This window comes from Furipterus horrens, unplaced genomic scaffold (genome assembly GCF_987537825.1).
Source record: "Furipterus horrens unplaced genomic scaffold, mFurHor1.1.pri manual_scaffold_17, whole genome shotgun sequence".
NCBI classification, from domain to species: domain Eukaryota; kingdom Metazoa; phylum Chordata; class Mammalia; order Chiroptera; family Furipteridae; genus Furipterus; species Furipterus horrens.
In genome coordinates, this window is record NW_028327187.1 from 98360670 (window position 1) to 98374624 (window position 13955).

Sequence of the window (13955 nt, forward strand, 5' to 3'; positions counted from 1 at the left end):
CAGTTCTCCCAATCACTGACATCAGCTGCCCTGTCATATTTTCCTGAATCTCATTGACAGTCTGAAATTTCTTCCCTTTCAAAGGTGATTTTAGTTTTGGGAAAAGCCAGAAGTCACAGGGTGCCAAATCTGGGCTGTAGAGGGGCTGAGTCACCTGGCTGATCTGATGTTTCACTAAAAAGCTCTGCACTAGACGTGATGCATGAGTGAGCGTGTTGTCATGATGAAGCTGCCAATCACCAGTTGTCCATAGCTGCGGCCTTCTGAGTCATCTGAATAGTCTTCACCGAGGAATGTTCAAGCTTCACACAAAATTTGGTGCAGATTTGTTGCTCTACTCATTCAGTCATTTTGAATGTGATGGCCACACAGTACACATGCTCACTCAGTGGCATCTACCACCTCCGCTGACTAGTAAAGTGAGGTTGTCATTGTTCAAGCACGAGCACCCAGTCCAGTCTCCTTGGCTGCCAGGTTACATCAACATGGCACACACTGTTCTCATTATATTAACAATGGCTGGACTTTTTCAAGACAGACCTTATATTTCTACCGTGTTCATGCTACCTTATCACTCTAGTGATAAGCTGGCAAATCTGAAACTCTTTTATTTCCTTTCATTCAGTGTAGGGACAATTTATTCTTTCTCCAGGATGCTATTAATGTTATCCTCCAGATAATCTAAACACTTTCGCAAATACATGGTTAGATATTCTGTACAATATTATAAACTATGCCTTGACAATAAAGAAAATTATATAGATATTAAATGACCAAAATTATTATTTAATATTCAAACACTGTTATGTAAAGATGAAATTAAAGAAATAAAGCACTAATATTTCCCTCTGGACTGTCACACTGGTTACTCCCCACTTGGAAAACCTTTCCTCTCAATATTCTCACTGGTCCTGTTTTCACTTCTTAAAGTCTCTGTTCAAGTTGTACTTCCACAGAGAGGTGTTCTTGCTCACTACCGAATCACTTTCACTCCTTTTTATTCTATTCACTTCAACTTGATTAATTACTTTAATGCTGGTATTACATTCAGAGTTTCTGTAATATGGACATTTTTTTAATCATGAAAAATATGTATTCTGAAGTACTGATTTTGAAAAATGGAATATTGTGAAAACCACAGATATCCCTCGGTGCCCCTTCTCAAATTCCGCCCCCCCCACCCCCCACCCCCGCCCCCTCTGCCATACCCACCCTCACCACCGTGCCCTTGCAGATCATTTGCCTGTCTGTTCTCAGTGCCATTCCTGGATCTTCCCATGAAAATGACACTAACCAGAATCCTTATTTTAAAATTAGCTTCCTGCTTGGTTCAGTCCATAGTAGGCACCTGGATGTTGTTGAGGGTAAGAAGAAGAAAGAAGCTAGAATATTCTCTTCCCCTCTCATTGTCTCAGGATGCATCTCCATCAGTGGCTGATAATGACTCTTCCAATATTCTAGAAATGTATAGAAACAGCATACTTAAGGGATGCTACATTCCCAAAGGGAAGCTCCCTGCAAGTGCAGCTGGGTGGTCCCAATTATTGGTTTCTGGTGACACCACCTCACACCTCTTCCCTTTGTCCCTCTAACCTTTGGGATGGCAGTCCTTGCTGGTATTAGTAACCTGATGGCCTACCATCCCTTGTGTAGGTTGTCATTCATTCCAACATTTTTATATCTAATTCTCTATCTTAAGACCATTTTATTGTATTATCTGGAAGGATCGCCCCCCTCATACCTTACTTTTCTTCATTGCCATTTATTTCCAGAAGTCATTACAATGTCTTTGTTTATTTGTTCATTTCCTGACTCATTGATTAGATTTTAAGCATCATAAAAGTCTAGACTTTGCTTTTGAAATTTTTACTTATACGCCTGGTGCTCAGAGCACTGAATAAATATTGGCTAAATGAAGCAGTAATAAATGACCTCAATTAATTTTCTCAAAAGTATCAACATCCCCATTTTTATAAATGAGGTCAAAGATACTAAAATGTTAAGTAATTTTCTGAAGCTAGTAAATGGAGAGCCAATTCCAAAGCAGACTTCTCAATTGTCCTGCTACACAGCCTTCTTCTGCAAAAGCTGAATGGAGAAGCAGTCCTGCTACATGTTGATAAAATCTTGTTTAACTTATTCCAATGTCTTTATCAACTCTTTCTATACTTATCTTCCCCTCTGGACATATATACATCATCTGGAAAAAATTGGATCGATCTCATATCACCTCTGACAAGCTTCTAATGATGTTTGTCCCAGTTGCTGCCGCAAGCGAAACAAGTACTGTTTTTCATTCTGCACATGATCAAGTTTGATTAAAGTGAACATGATGCAGTTTGTCATCCATCCAGCATACACCCTTGTCTCCACACAGACCCCTCTCCTTTTAGATCACTTGCTCAGATGTCTTCCCTGACAAAACTCTTGCCTTCACCATAATGAAATACTCCTTTACTTCACTACAATTCATGAGATTCCTCTTTACTTTTATTAGTGATTATCTGACATTCAAATAAATGTACCTAGGCAATAGAGAGAGAAGCACATTATTTATGTGAAAGAAAAGAGTGAGGTTTAAAGTATCATAGAGATTTTTCAATATGAAATCAGAAGTGCTCAGATTAAATAAAGCCTATTAAGGTGAATTTGTGTATGAACTCTCAAATAAATAAAAGCACATTGAGGCAAATTCTCAATTGGTATTTCTCGCATACTGTCTAAAAATATCTCTGCCATCTGAAAGACCCATTAAAGAGCATGCAAAGTAGTTTCCTTTATTCCTCTCATTTAGTGTAAAGGAATTGGTATAGAGAAGTGAAACATATTCTATCAAAAATAAAATGTAAACTAGTCAATAATATCACAATAACTATGTATGGTGCCAAGTTGGTACTAGACTTACTGGGAGGATCACTTCATCAATTATATAAATATCTAACCATTATGTTGTAATGCCTGAAACTAATATAAAATCATATAAAGTGTCAACTGTAATTTAAAACTAAAAATGTAAAAATAAATAAAGTGGTTTAAATAATGCTATTTGATACAGTGATTCAAACTAGTATTTTGCACTATGGTTTTATTTAGGAAAATTCTCAGCCATTGTCAAATATGGCTTCTGCCCTGTTGTCTCTGTCTTTCTGGAATATATTTGTTAGACCATTTTTCTGTGTTTTCCTTTTATTCCTCTCTCCTTTGTTCCCAATCCCTTTGTGTCTCCATGCTTCATTTCAAATGTATAATTTTGGTCTGTCTTCAGGTTTACTAATTTTCTGTTTAGCTTTCTCTAATCTTCTTTTAAACCCATTCATTGTGTTATTAATTTTTATTTATTGCATGTTTCAATTCTAGATATTCATTTTTATTCTCCTTAAAATCTGTTATGTCATTTTTATGGTTCATGGTTTTCTGCCAAAATTCTCAATCTTGTTGTTAATCTCTTTGAATATGATCAGTATAGTTACTTAATTCATATATAGTGTACATATGTGTATGTGTGTATATGAATATATAAATTACATGTAGTTACATATAATATACACATATGCATTTATTATGCATATATGGGTGGTGAACACACAATGCAGTGTACAGATGATGCATTATAAAATTATATACCTGAGGCCTATATAATTTTATTAATCAGTGTCACCCCAATAAATTCAATAAAATTTGTTTTCAAAACTCATAAACACAGATAACAGTATGGTGATTACCAGAGAGAAATGGTGTTAGGGTGTAGAAGAAGGTAAAGTGGGGACAAATGGTGACCTAAAGACACTTGACATTGGATGGGAGGCACACAATACAATATGCAGATGATGTGTTATACGATTGTACACCTGAAACCTATATAATTATATTAACCAGTGTCACCCCAATAAATTCAATAAAATTTTTAAAAAATATCAAGGGCTGTGGATCATGATACTTTTTCACAAAGGCAAATGATAACACAGAAGAATAGTCTTCAAAGTCAGTTGTACATGGAGTCTATTCATCTTCTCTAAGTCCCATCTGTGTTTTCTTTGGCAAGTTACTCAGCCTCTCTGTGTCTCCATTTTCTCACCTTTAAATGAGTACAGCATAACAATGCAAACCTTGCAAGGCTGATATGAGATTACAGTGTAATAGAGGCATAGTTTCTGTCAGAATATTAGGCATGTAGAAGAACTATGTCTTCAACATAATCATATTCTAATCTGCCTTTTCATGTTTTCACGTTTGGTTGATATTTACAATTAGTAGAAAGATTGAGTTTCTGACAACATAGGAAAATATAATGACAAAGTTTACAATGATTAAATTATTCTTTTTTTCCCTTTTGATGAAGTTGTTGACACTTTGCCACCCATGCGCTATCAGGAGACCATGAGTACCATCTTGATGTGGATCCAGCAGTCAGAAACCAAACTCTCTCTTCCTCAGGTTACCGTCACTGAATATGAAATCATGGAGCAGAGACTCAGAGAGTTACAGGTCTGTGAATATTTGACTGTCTTAAACAATACAGTGCAGATCTTCTCTACCAAACAATCACATTGGTGTAACCTTAAAATAATATCTGAATAGTGCAATAGTTCACCAGTTGTAAAAATGAAGATAAGACTTTAAAAATGCAATGCATTATGCATTTGTGCCTGTAAGATAAAAATACCATCTTTAAAGATAATGATATGGTCTACTTATAAAGTGTATTTTTCTAATTTAATATGCATTTTTAGGCACAGTTTGAGTATTATAAAAACTAGGGTATTATTTTCTCCCTTTGCCTGCTGACTTATTAATACTTCTCATATTTCCAAATGGAAAGAGATAAAATCAGTGTAGTTATATTATTAGTTTTAATTTAAACACCAGTTTTATGTAATATTGTAGTTAGTCATTTGAATTCTGATAACTGTGTTTTTAACAGCTTTTTATTGGGAAATATTAAATACTTATATGGGACATAAAAGAAGTAATTTTATAAGACTAAAATATTTTCCTACTATCTCTGAAAAGTCTGTGTTATATGTCCAATCACATTTTATTTTTTAAGATGTGGAAACATACTCATTAGTTATATTTAATAATGAAATAATATATCTGTATTTTGAGAATTAAATAAAGAAAAAGTTAAAAATTTAACATTGTATATCAAGAATTCTTTTTTAGAGATTTAAAGAGTTTCTCAAAATGGTAATTTTAGAAGTATTTGTGCATATTGTCCCATTTTAGACTGGCGATTTCCTCTACCATAATACCAAAAACACTATAACTGTTAAATCTTTTTCCATTTCATGTTGTTGTTTTCCATACTTGGAATAATTACAAAATTTACTTTGAATAATATGTGACTTAATACGACTATAAATGTTAAAAAAATAAGAGTACAAAGGTGTAGTAACTGGGAAATTGGATTAAGTACACAAGAAATGGTAGCTACATGAGTGGAAGAGTACATTTCCTCTGAAAGAACTGTACAAATATATTGCACAGATATATTAACTGAAAAAATGAAGTTAGAACCTTACATCAAATGTTATACCAAAATAAAATATCAATACATCCAAAAGTTCAAAACATTTTAATAATAAATTTTGGGTAAATTAAAAAATATATGTGATGGAGAAGCATAACAATCAATGAAAGCAGTCAGAAACATTGTAAAAATACCAGCAAGAATTTTAAAAAATGAGACCAAAGAAAATATTTATCTACATAAAGGAGAAAGTAATTAAATAGAACATCACCAAAAGACACATAAACAACCACTATAAAAATTGTATCTTGGATTGTAAAGGATGAATTACAGATGTACATAATGAGGTATCATTTTTCACATACTAAATTACAAAAAGAAAGAAAGAAACCCCAAAGAGATAATAAATGCAGGCCTGGCAGCAATGAGCTACATTCTTACTAACTAGTGGGACTGTAAATTGAATACATTTTGCTGAGAAAAACTTTTCAGTACCTCTCAGTAACATACAAAATAATTAATTCAATTGTACACATGAATACCATTTCTATGAAGTGTGTATGTTATGGGAATAGTCAGAATGCATTCAAAGATGTAGGTAAATGACAGATAGATCATGAACATAATGTCCAGCAGTGGAAAACTCAAACTTCATTTTTAGAGCTAGTAAAGGGAAATCGTTAAATGAACCAGAGATGCCATGAAAATTTATGTCTTTGAAAAATACTTAACGGCATGGGAAAAGGCTCACAGTAAAATGCCCAGCTTAAAATGTAGTTATATGTGTGCTGGATATGGTCTAAGTAATCAATTAAGTGTAATAGTTTAATAAAGTAAAAGAAAAATGAATTGAAAAATTGAAATACCAAAAAACAGGCATAAGATATTATGCATCCATCAAAGTTATGTGTTTGAAATATTTGGGGGAGTGTTACAAGTTGCTTTATGAAAGAAGGAATAAATATGTATGTGTTTATGGTAAGATCAGATATTCAATCTTTAGTTATAGAAAAAAGTGGAAGTTGATATAAAATCATGATAGTTGTATATAATGTGTATTATCCTAATTTTAATCTTCAATCTTTATTACTTTATAACTAGAAAGTAATATTTAAATAAATACTGAATAAGGGAAATCTAAAGATAGGCTTTCTATTATAAGGGATTGTGTAGGTTGTATATTATAAATATAAAACCAGCTTTATAAATTAGCCCTCAAGTTATCCTAGGATTTCATTATAATACTACAAAACACGCTGATGCCTTTTGCAAAATATGAAACTTTTAGTAACTGGCCTTAGTAGACCATCCATCTGGTAATGTTCAGAGTTTTGATTTCCCATATATCAATATAATTTAGTTATATTTTTACCTGGGGTGTTAGAAGTTGTTTTCCTAAAGGCTCAGAATAATTAAGTTAAACTTCATTAACCGTATAATAAGTGCAGTTATTAATAAACAGACATGACAGAATAAAATTAAGTGTGCTAAACTCTGGTTCAGTAAGATACAATTTTGGATACATTTGACAATGTTTATAAAAATAGGCATAGATTTTAAAATGAAGTATTACTGGATAATGTGCAAATTAATCTATGATAATGAAGTAGAATTTAAATTACCCCTAGTTACTTTTTAAATTGATATTGTGTCATCTATTTTTTAAGATGTTTGAATCACCAAGCTTTCATTTTAAATACCTTTACTTTAACTGAAGCTTGTCAATGAAACTCACCATCATTCATCAACTAGTATTCATTTACTCTCCAATTTCAATTTTGAGGCTTTACAAAGTTCTCTGCAAGAACAACAGAGTGGCCTAAACTATCTCAGCACCACTGTGAAAGAAATGTCAAAGAAAACGCCCTCTGACATCAGCCAGAAATACCAGTCTGAGTTTGAAGATGTGGAGGGCCGCTGGAAGAAGCTTTCCTCCGAGCTGGCCCAGCATTGCCAAAAGCTAGAGGAGCACATGGCTAAACTCCGAAAGATTCAGGTAACTCAAAAGTTTCCTTTCCTTATTCTCTCCCAAGGATGCGTTATTGTTACAGAAACAGGGGAGTCCAAAAACAAACTGGGAGATAAGGGAAAAGGAAGCAGCTTTCAGGATGCCTTTGCATGCCTGGGGCTAGTGGCTGGAAACTTTGTTGCACAAAGATCCGCTTTGAAACTTCCAAGGCTCAGGAAGAAAGGAGGGGGTCTTGGACTGTGGGCTGGTACGGAAGGAGCCTACAGAGCCTGCATAGGGTTCTGTGAATGGTCAGAACTGCTTGCAACACCCACTGCGTGAGAGGACGCAGTCAAGGATATATAAGCAGCTGCGGACATTTTAGGGTGTGCTCCCTCCATGTGGCTTGGAGGAGGGGGTCTCCAGGCTGCTTTCAGAAGAGGCTCTCGCCATGCGGTTTTGAGGAGAGATCCATGAGGTTTGCAGGAAGAAGGCAGTTTGCAAGGAGGCTGAGAATCCAGGCGGTTCTGCATTGAGAGCTGGAGGGCACCACAGCACAGAAAGGACCTCCCCAATCAGATTGAGTGATTGGCAGCTACTGGTAAAGCTGAACTGTGCCTAGGAAGTAGGGAAACGGTGTTTCTGACTTTCCTACTACTGGCCAGGTCTGGGAGGGGGAGCCAGAACTAGGTGCAAATAAACAATTCTTTTTCTTTTCACTAAACTCTAGTATTGAGAGTTATAATTCTGCCGGCGGGCAATCGGGCCCCTAACTAAACAGCTCATGGGTTCTGTTTCAATCGGAGCAGCCCAGGGGTTCTGTTACATTATGAAGTTTAAAGGCAAGTAATTTAACCTCCATGGTCATTCAAAGTCAGTGATAAGATCAGAAAATACAAATCTTTTTCAAAGGAGTGTTGTTCACTTGTCTTTTTAAGGGTTCTTAGATTTTTAAAAATATTAGTTTGTTTTTTCCACCAATACCAATAGAATTTAAACATGGTTTTTAGCTCAAACAATGTTTGAAACCAATCTTTCCTTTAGGCCGGTTGTCTTTTAAAATATAGGTTTCATTTAGGTTATAAATATAGAAAGTTATCTACCATATAATATAGTCATATTTCATCAGAATATTTTACTTATATGTATATATTTAACCCCATCACCATTCACAAACCAGCTTCTATTCACTTAGTTTACTTGAATAGTGCCACCATGTTGTAATTACCCAGGCTGAAAATAGTAAACCAGCAATTGCATGATAGTCTATCTATCGGCAGCCGTCCGTCTCGAGAGACAATGGTGTAGCTTCTTAAGAGTCTATCTGCACCGCCGAGAATGGCTGTGCAGTCCGACTCGGGAGTGACACGGTATCTGTCTCCTCCCGTGTTGAATCGACATCTTGCGATGATGCTGGAGTGTCCTCTCCAGTGAGGCTGAAGCTACAGAGCCTGGGCAGGGTAATATGGAGGGTCTGCTGTTGCCCATGCAGCAGACCCCCCCTCTCTTCGCAGCTGAAGGGTCCAAGGGAAAGATGGAGTCAATACAGCTTGGCTTCAGGTGCGCCGCAGGAGTTGCCGGTGTTGACTACAACGTCGAACCGCCTTAGGGACTCCGGCTCCGAATTTTCTGTCGGGGTTTACTCCCTTAGCCTTTCCCCTAAAGAGGTATGCCGCAAGGCAGCGGAGGTTTTTTGGAGTCAGAGTTTTCCTTCTCTGATGTGCCCTGACTGGAAGATCGAACCAGCGATACTTAGCTCGCAGGCCGACGCTCAATCCACTGAGCCAAACCAGCCAGGGACATTATAGTCTAAAGCATGAAATATTTAGTGATATACAGGTAACATGTTTGTTGTGTGGGTAATCGTTGTGAAAGATGTTAATGCCAGAGCAAGAAACTTCTGGATATAAATCTCATTCCAGCTAACTTAGTTGTCTATTCTCATCTTGTACAAACCAAAAGACCATGTATTCCTAAAACAGTCTGTGAAGTACAATGTGCTTTACACATGTACACATGTACATGTTTGGCATATAGACATGTGTGCGCATGCTTATGTACACACATGCATCAAAACACATTTTTGCCTGGGCTAGTGGTAAAATAGGGTACAAATACATGGCCCTTGCCTTTATGGAGCCCACATTTTAGTGAAGGAGTAGATAATGAATGGTTCCAGATGCCATGCTTTCGAATATGAATTATGTTATAATCCAATGACGAAGGGATTAATAATAATAATGTGGAACTGTTGTTGGTAATTTTAGAGGAAAGGCAGTCTGATAATAGTTGTTTTCAAAGTATTGCGATGATAAGAGGAAGGAAGAGGGAGGATACTGGCACCAATGTGCAGAATGGATTAGAGCAGTTCCAACTGAGGCAGGCACCAACAAGAGCTAGTCCAGTCATCAGAGAGCCAGCAATCAGATCTGCCTTGGGACAGTGGTGACAGGGAAGAAGCCCAGAGCCAGACTCGAGAAACCCCAGAGAGGTGATGAACGTGGAAATGGAAAGTTTTTGAATTTAGTCAAATGCTTTTAAAGTTCTTTTTTATTCATCATATCGAAGGTGTAACTTTCTGTAAAGCAAGTATTTTCAATTGAACTTTAATTAAGAACAGAGGAAGCAGCACACCTGGACAGTGTAGTTAAAATTATGGAAATAAAGAAGTTTGGGAATCATATATTTGAAAAGTAGCCCCCCCACCAAAAAAAAGCAGTAGTAAAGAAAGGCAATATGTGGAAGAATAATGGGAAATAGTGACTTTTTCTAAGTAATAAGAGAGGACATTTTTCACCCTATCTTAACTTCAACCTGATAAGGCAAATGAGAAATTAAAAGCAAAAGTTTTCTCTTTAAAGATGACAAAATTGTGGTCTGAAAGTTCCCAAGTGGGGGGACTATTTAAACTGTCAACTGAAAAAAATATATTGTGGAAGTTCAGGTTTAGGGAGGTTATAAAGACACCATTACATCGAGTTTATTGTTCATAGTTTGTTTTATGTACTGTAAGGGCACATTGTTAGTATTATCATGAGTTGTTTTGAAACTTAAAAGTTCTCTAGAGGGGGATATGATTTAATGTTCTTGAGAGTAACATCATAAAACCACATTTGGTAGTAATTTTTTTTTTTAACAATAGCAGACTTTATACACCAGTGCTCATACAGTAGACCATAAAAATGCCATCTTAGTAAAAATATTATTTTCCTGAAGAGCTACTTAGAGACATCCTTCCAACATGGGAATTGTTCCTGGGCTTGTGTTCAGACATATCACCATGATGGATCGTGTTGAGAAAAATCAGCACCCCAATAATAACCCTAAAATGGGTCTCTGATTCCAGAATCACATAAAAACACTGAAGAAATGGATGGCTGAAGTTGATGTTTTCCTGAAAGAAGAATGGCCTGCACTTGGGGATTCAGAAATTCTTAAGAAGCAGCTGAAACAGTGCAGGGTAAGATTTGTATATGACGCCTTTCATGTGAAGACGTTTATATGGAAAATATTTTTCAGTTACATCAGTGGTTCTCAGCCAGGGAAGATTTGTCCCTCCTTGGGGACATTTATCAATCTAGAGACATCTTATTTGTCACAACTCGGAGTGGGCTAGATGTTACTGGCATGTAGCTAGGAGAGGCCAGCGATGCTTCTAAACATCCTGCTTTGTGCAGAACAGCCCCTCACAACAAAGAATTACCCAATCCAAAATGACAGTAGTGCCAAGATTAAGAAATTGGGTTAAATCAATGAGAAACAGAAAAATGCAACCTTTTACTCTACCTTCATTTATAAGATAATTTCAATATAAAATGTAATAAAAAGGTAAATGATCATCTGAGCCACTTGTATTACAGATTATTAATCATACTATATTGCTTTTCCCATTTATATGGAACTGTACTATAATATTATACAATAGAGATTTTGCTGTTCCATGGATCTATATGTCTGTTTTTATGCCATTACCATGCTGTTTTGATCACTAAGGCTTTGTAGTATATTTTAATATCAGATAGTGTGATTCCTCCAACTTTGTTCTTCTTTCTCAAGATTGCTGTGGCTATTCAGGGTCTTTTGTGGTTCTATATAAATTTTGGGAACATGTGTTCTAGTTCTGTGAAATACATCACTGGTATCTTGATAAGAATTTTGTTGAATCTATAGATTCATTTGGGTAGTATGGGCATTTTAATGATGTTAATTCTTCCTATCCATGAACACAGTATGTGCTTCCACTTATTTGTATCTTCTTCATTTTTTTTTCTTTAGTGTCTTATAATTTTTTGACTACAGGTCTTTTACCTCCTTGGTTAAATTTATTATTAGGTATTTTATTATTTTTTGATGCAATTGTAAATGGGATTGCTTTCTTAATTTCCCTTCTCATAGTTCATTATTGGTATATAAAAACGCAAGTGACTTCTGGATATTTATTTTGTATCCTGCTACTTTATTGAATTTATCAGTTCTAGTAGATTTTGGGTGGAATCTTTAGGGTTGTCTATATACAGTATCATGTCATCAACAAAAAATGACAGTTTTACTTCTTTCTTTCCAATTTGGATGCCTTTTATTTTTTCTTCTTGTCTGATTGCTGTGGCTAGGGCTTCCAGTACTATGTTGAATAAGATATGTGAAAATGGACATCCCAGTCTTGCTCGTGATCTTAAGGAAAATGATTTTAGTTTTTCCCCATTGAGTATGATGTTGTCTTGGGTTTGTCAGATATGGCCTTTATTATGTTGAAGTATATTCCCTCTGTCCCCACTTTGCTGATAGTTTTTATTATAAGTGGGTGCTCAATTTTAGCAAGTGCTTTTTCTGCATCTATTGATATGATCATGTAGTTTTAATCCTTCATTTTGCTTATATGGTATATGATATTTATTGATTTGCAGATACTGTACCAACATTTAATCCCTGGAATAAATTCCACCTGATCATGGTGTATAATGTTTTCAATGTATTGCTGGATCCGGTTTCCTAATATTTTGTTGAGGATTTTAGCATCTAAATTCATCAGGAATATAGGCCTATAATTTTCTTTTTCTATAGTAGTGTCTTTATCTGGTTTTGGAATTAAAATAATGCTGGCCTTGTGAAATGATCTTGGGAGTCTTCCTTCCTCTTGAATTTTTAAAATTTAATTAATTAATTTTTTTGGGGGGGATCCCCGCTCTGTAACAATTCCCTCTCTCAGACTTAAGACCCTTTATAATCTTATAAGGGACAGTGGGCAAAAGTCTCGTGCTCCTCTAGCTGCTTCAAGCTGGACATGGTCGTCGTCCTACCTACCCGTGGGTCCAGAAATCCCTAATAAGAGTGGGGGTATGGAGGGGAGGGTGGCCTTCCCACATGGGGAAGGATCTTGAATTTTAAACAAAATATTCATTATAGTATTGCCATGCAGTGGAAAGGAAGTAATATAGTTCTTTAAATATTTTTCTTTGTAAATATGAGCTAAAAAAGAAATCCACTTGACACATAACCATCACAGCCATCATGTTATTCTGAATTGCTGCCATATCTTGTTTGAAAACCAAAAAAATTTTCAAAAACCATAATGCATAAAGCCCATGATTTTCACAGATTTTTCTAACAAATTTTAAATTTATTTCCTTTTGTTTCTAATCTAAGTAGAATACAGATAATTCTCAATTTTATTCACACCATAAAAAACCCATGAACATTTTTTTGCAAGGTTTATATCTCAACTTTGTGTGTATATTTACATTTATTTCAGATTTGAAAGGACAGAATTCATGTAAAATGTCATGATTTCTAATTATATGTTTTCTGTCTATGGTCTAATATGTTGAGGTACTTTTTTCAGCTAGCTTACACTGAATTATCTCCTTAGCTTTTAGTTAATGATATTCAGACAATTCAGCCCAGTCTAAACACTGTCAATGAAGGTGGGCAGAAGATAAAGAATGAAGCGGAGCCAGAGTTTGCTTCCAGACTTGAGACAGAACTCAGAGAACTTAACTCTCAGTGGGATCACATTTGCCGGCAGGTATGTCAAGTCTCTCTCACTGTGGATTGCCCTTATTTAATTATGATTTCTTAATGTCTCCCTTTATCATTGCCCCTGGTAAAATACTTTCAAGTGTGATTGAGTCAGACTAAGTTGATGTTTTAAAGCATGGTTAATTCAAACTGGTCTTTGTCGAGCACATAAAATATTTTTGTAGTACATATTTTAAGTAATATTTATTCATCTTCCCGGGATCCTAAAATGACATTCTTGACAGTAACTGGCATTGTTAGGCATTGATTTGATTGAATGTTTTCTCCAGTATATAACTTTATAATAGTATTGAAATTAGATTTTAAAAAGATACTTTACACTTTATGCTTGGTACAAAAATAAAATGAATGTGTAATAATTTGCAGTTCTGATTGTAAAGATTGACAAGTTTGACTTCTTTTATTTCAATAAATCACCTAAGACTGGGAAATAGTTAAAAATAGCTCAGTGTGAAAAAATACAAAACAACTGTCCACTCATATCTGAGTTCCTCATATTTC

General features: G+C 35.3%; 1 protein-coding gene across 1 annotated transcript in view; it reads left to right on the top strand.

Annotated features, from left to right (window-relative positions):
• DMD (dystrophin) overlaps positions 1–13955 on the top strand; it is a 1939482-nt gene that overhangs the window by 697424 nt on the left and 1228103 nt on the right. The window contains exons 22-25 of the mRNA XM_090265340.1: positions 4340–4485; positions 7254–7466; positions 10765–10878; positions 13285–13440. Coding sequence (XP_090121466.1) covers positions 4340–4485; positions 7254–7466; positions 10765–10878; positions 13285–13440 — 629 coding nt within the window. The remainder of the gene's footprint in view (positions 1–4339; positions 4486–7253; positions 7467–10764; positions 10879–13284; positions 13441–13955) is intronic.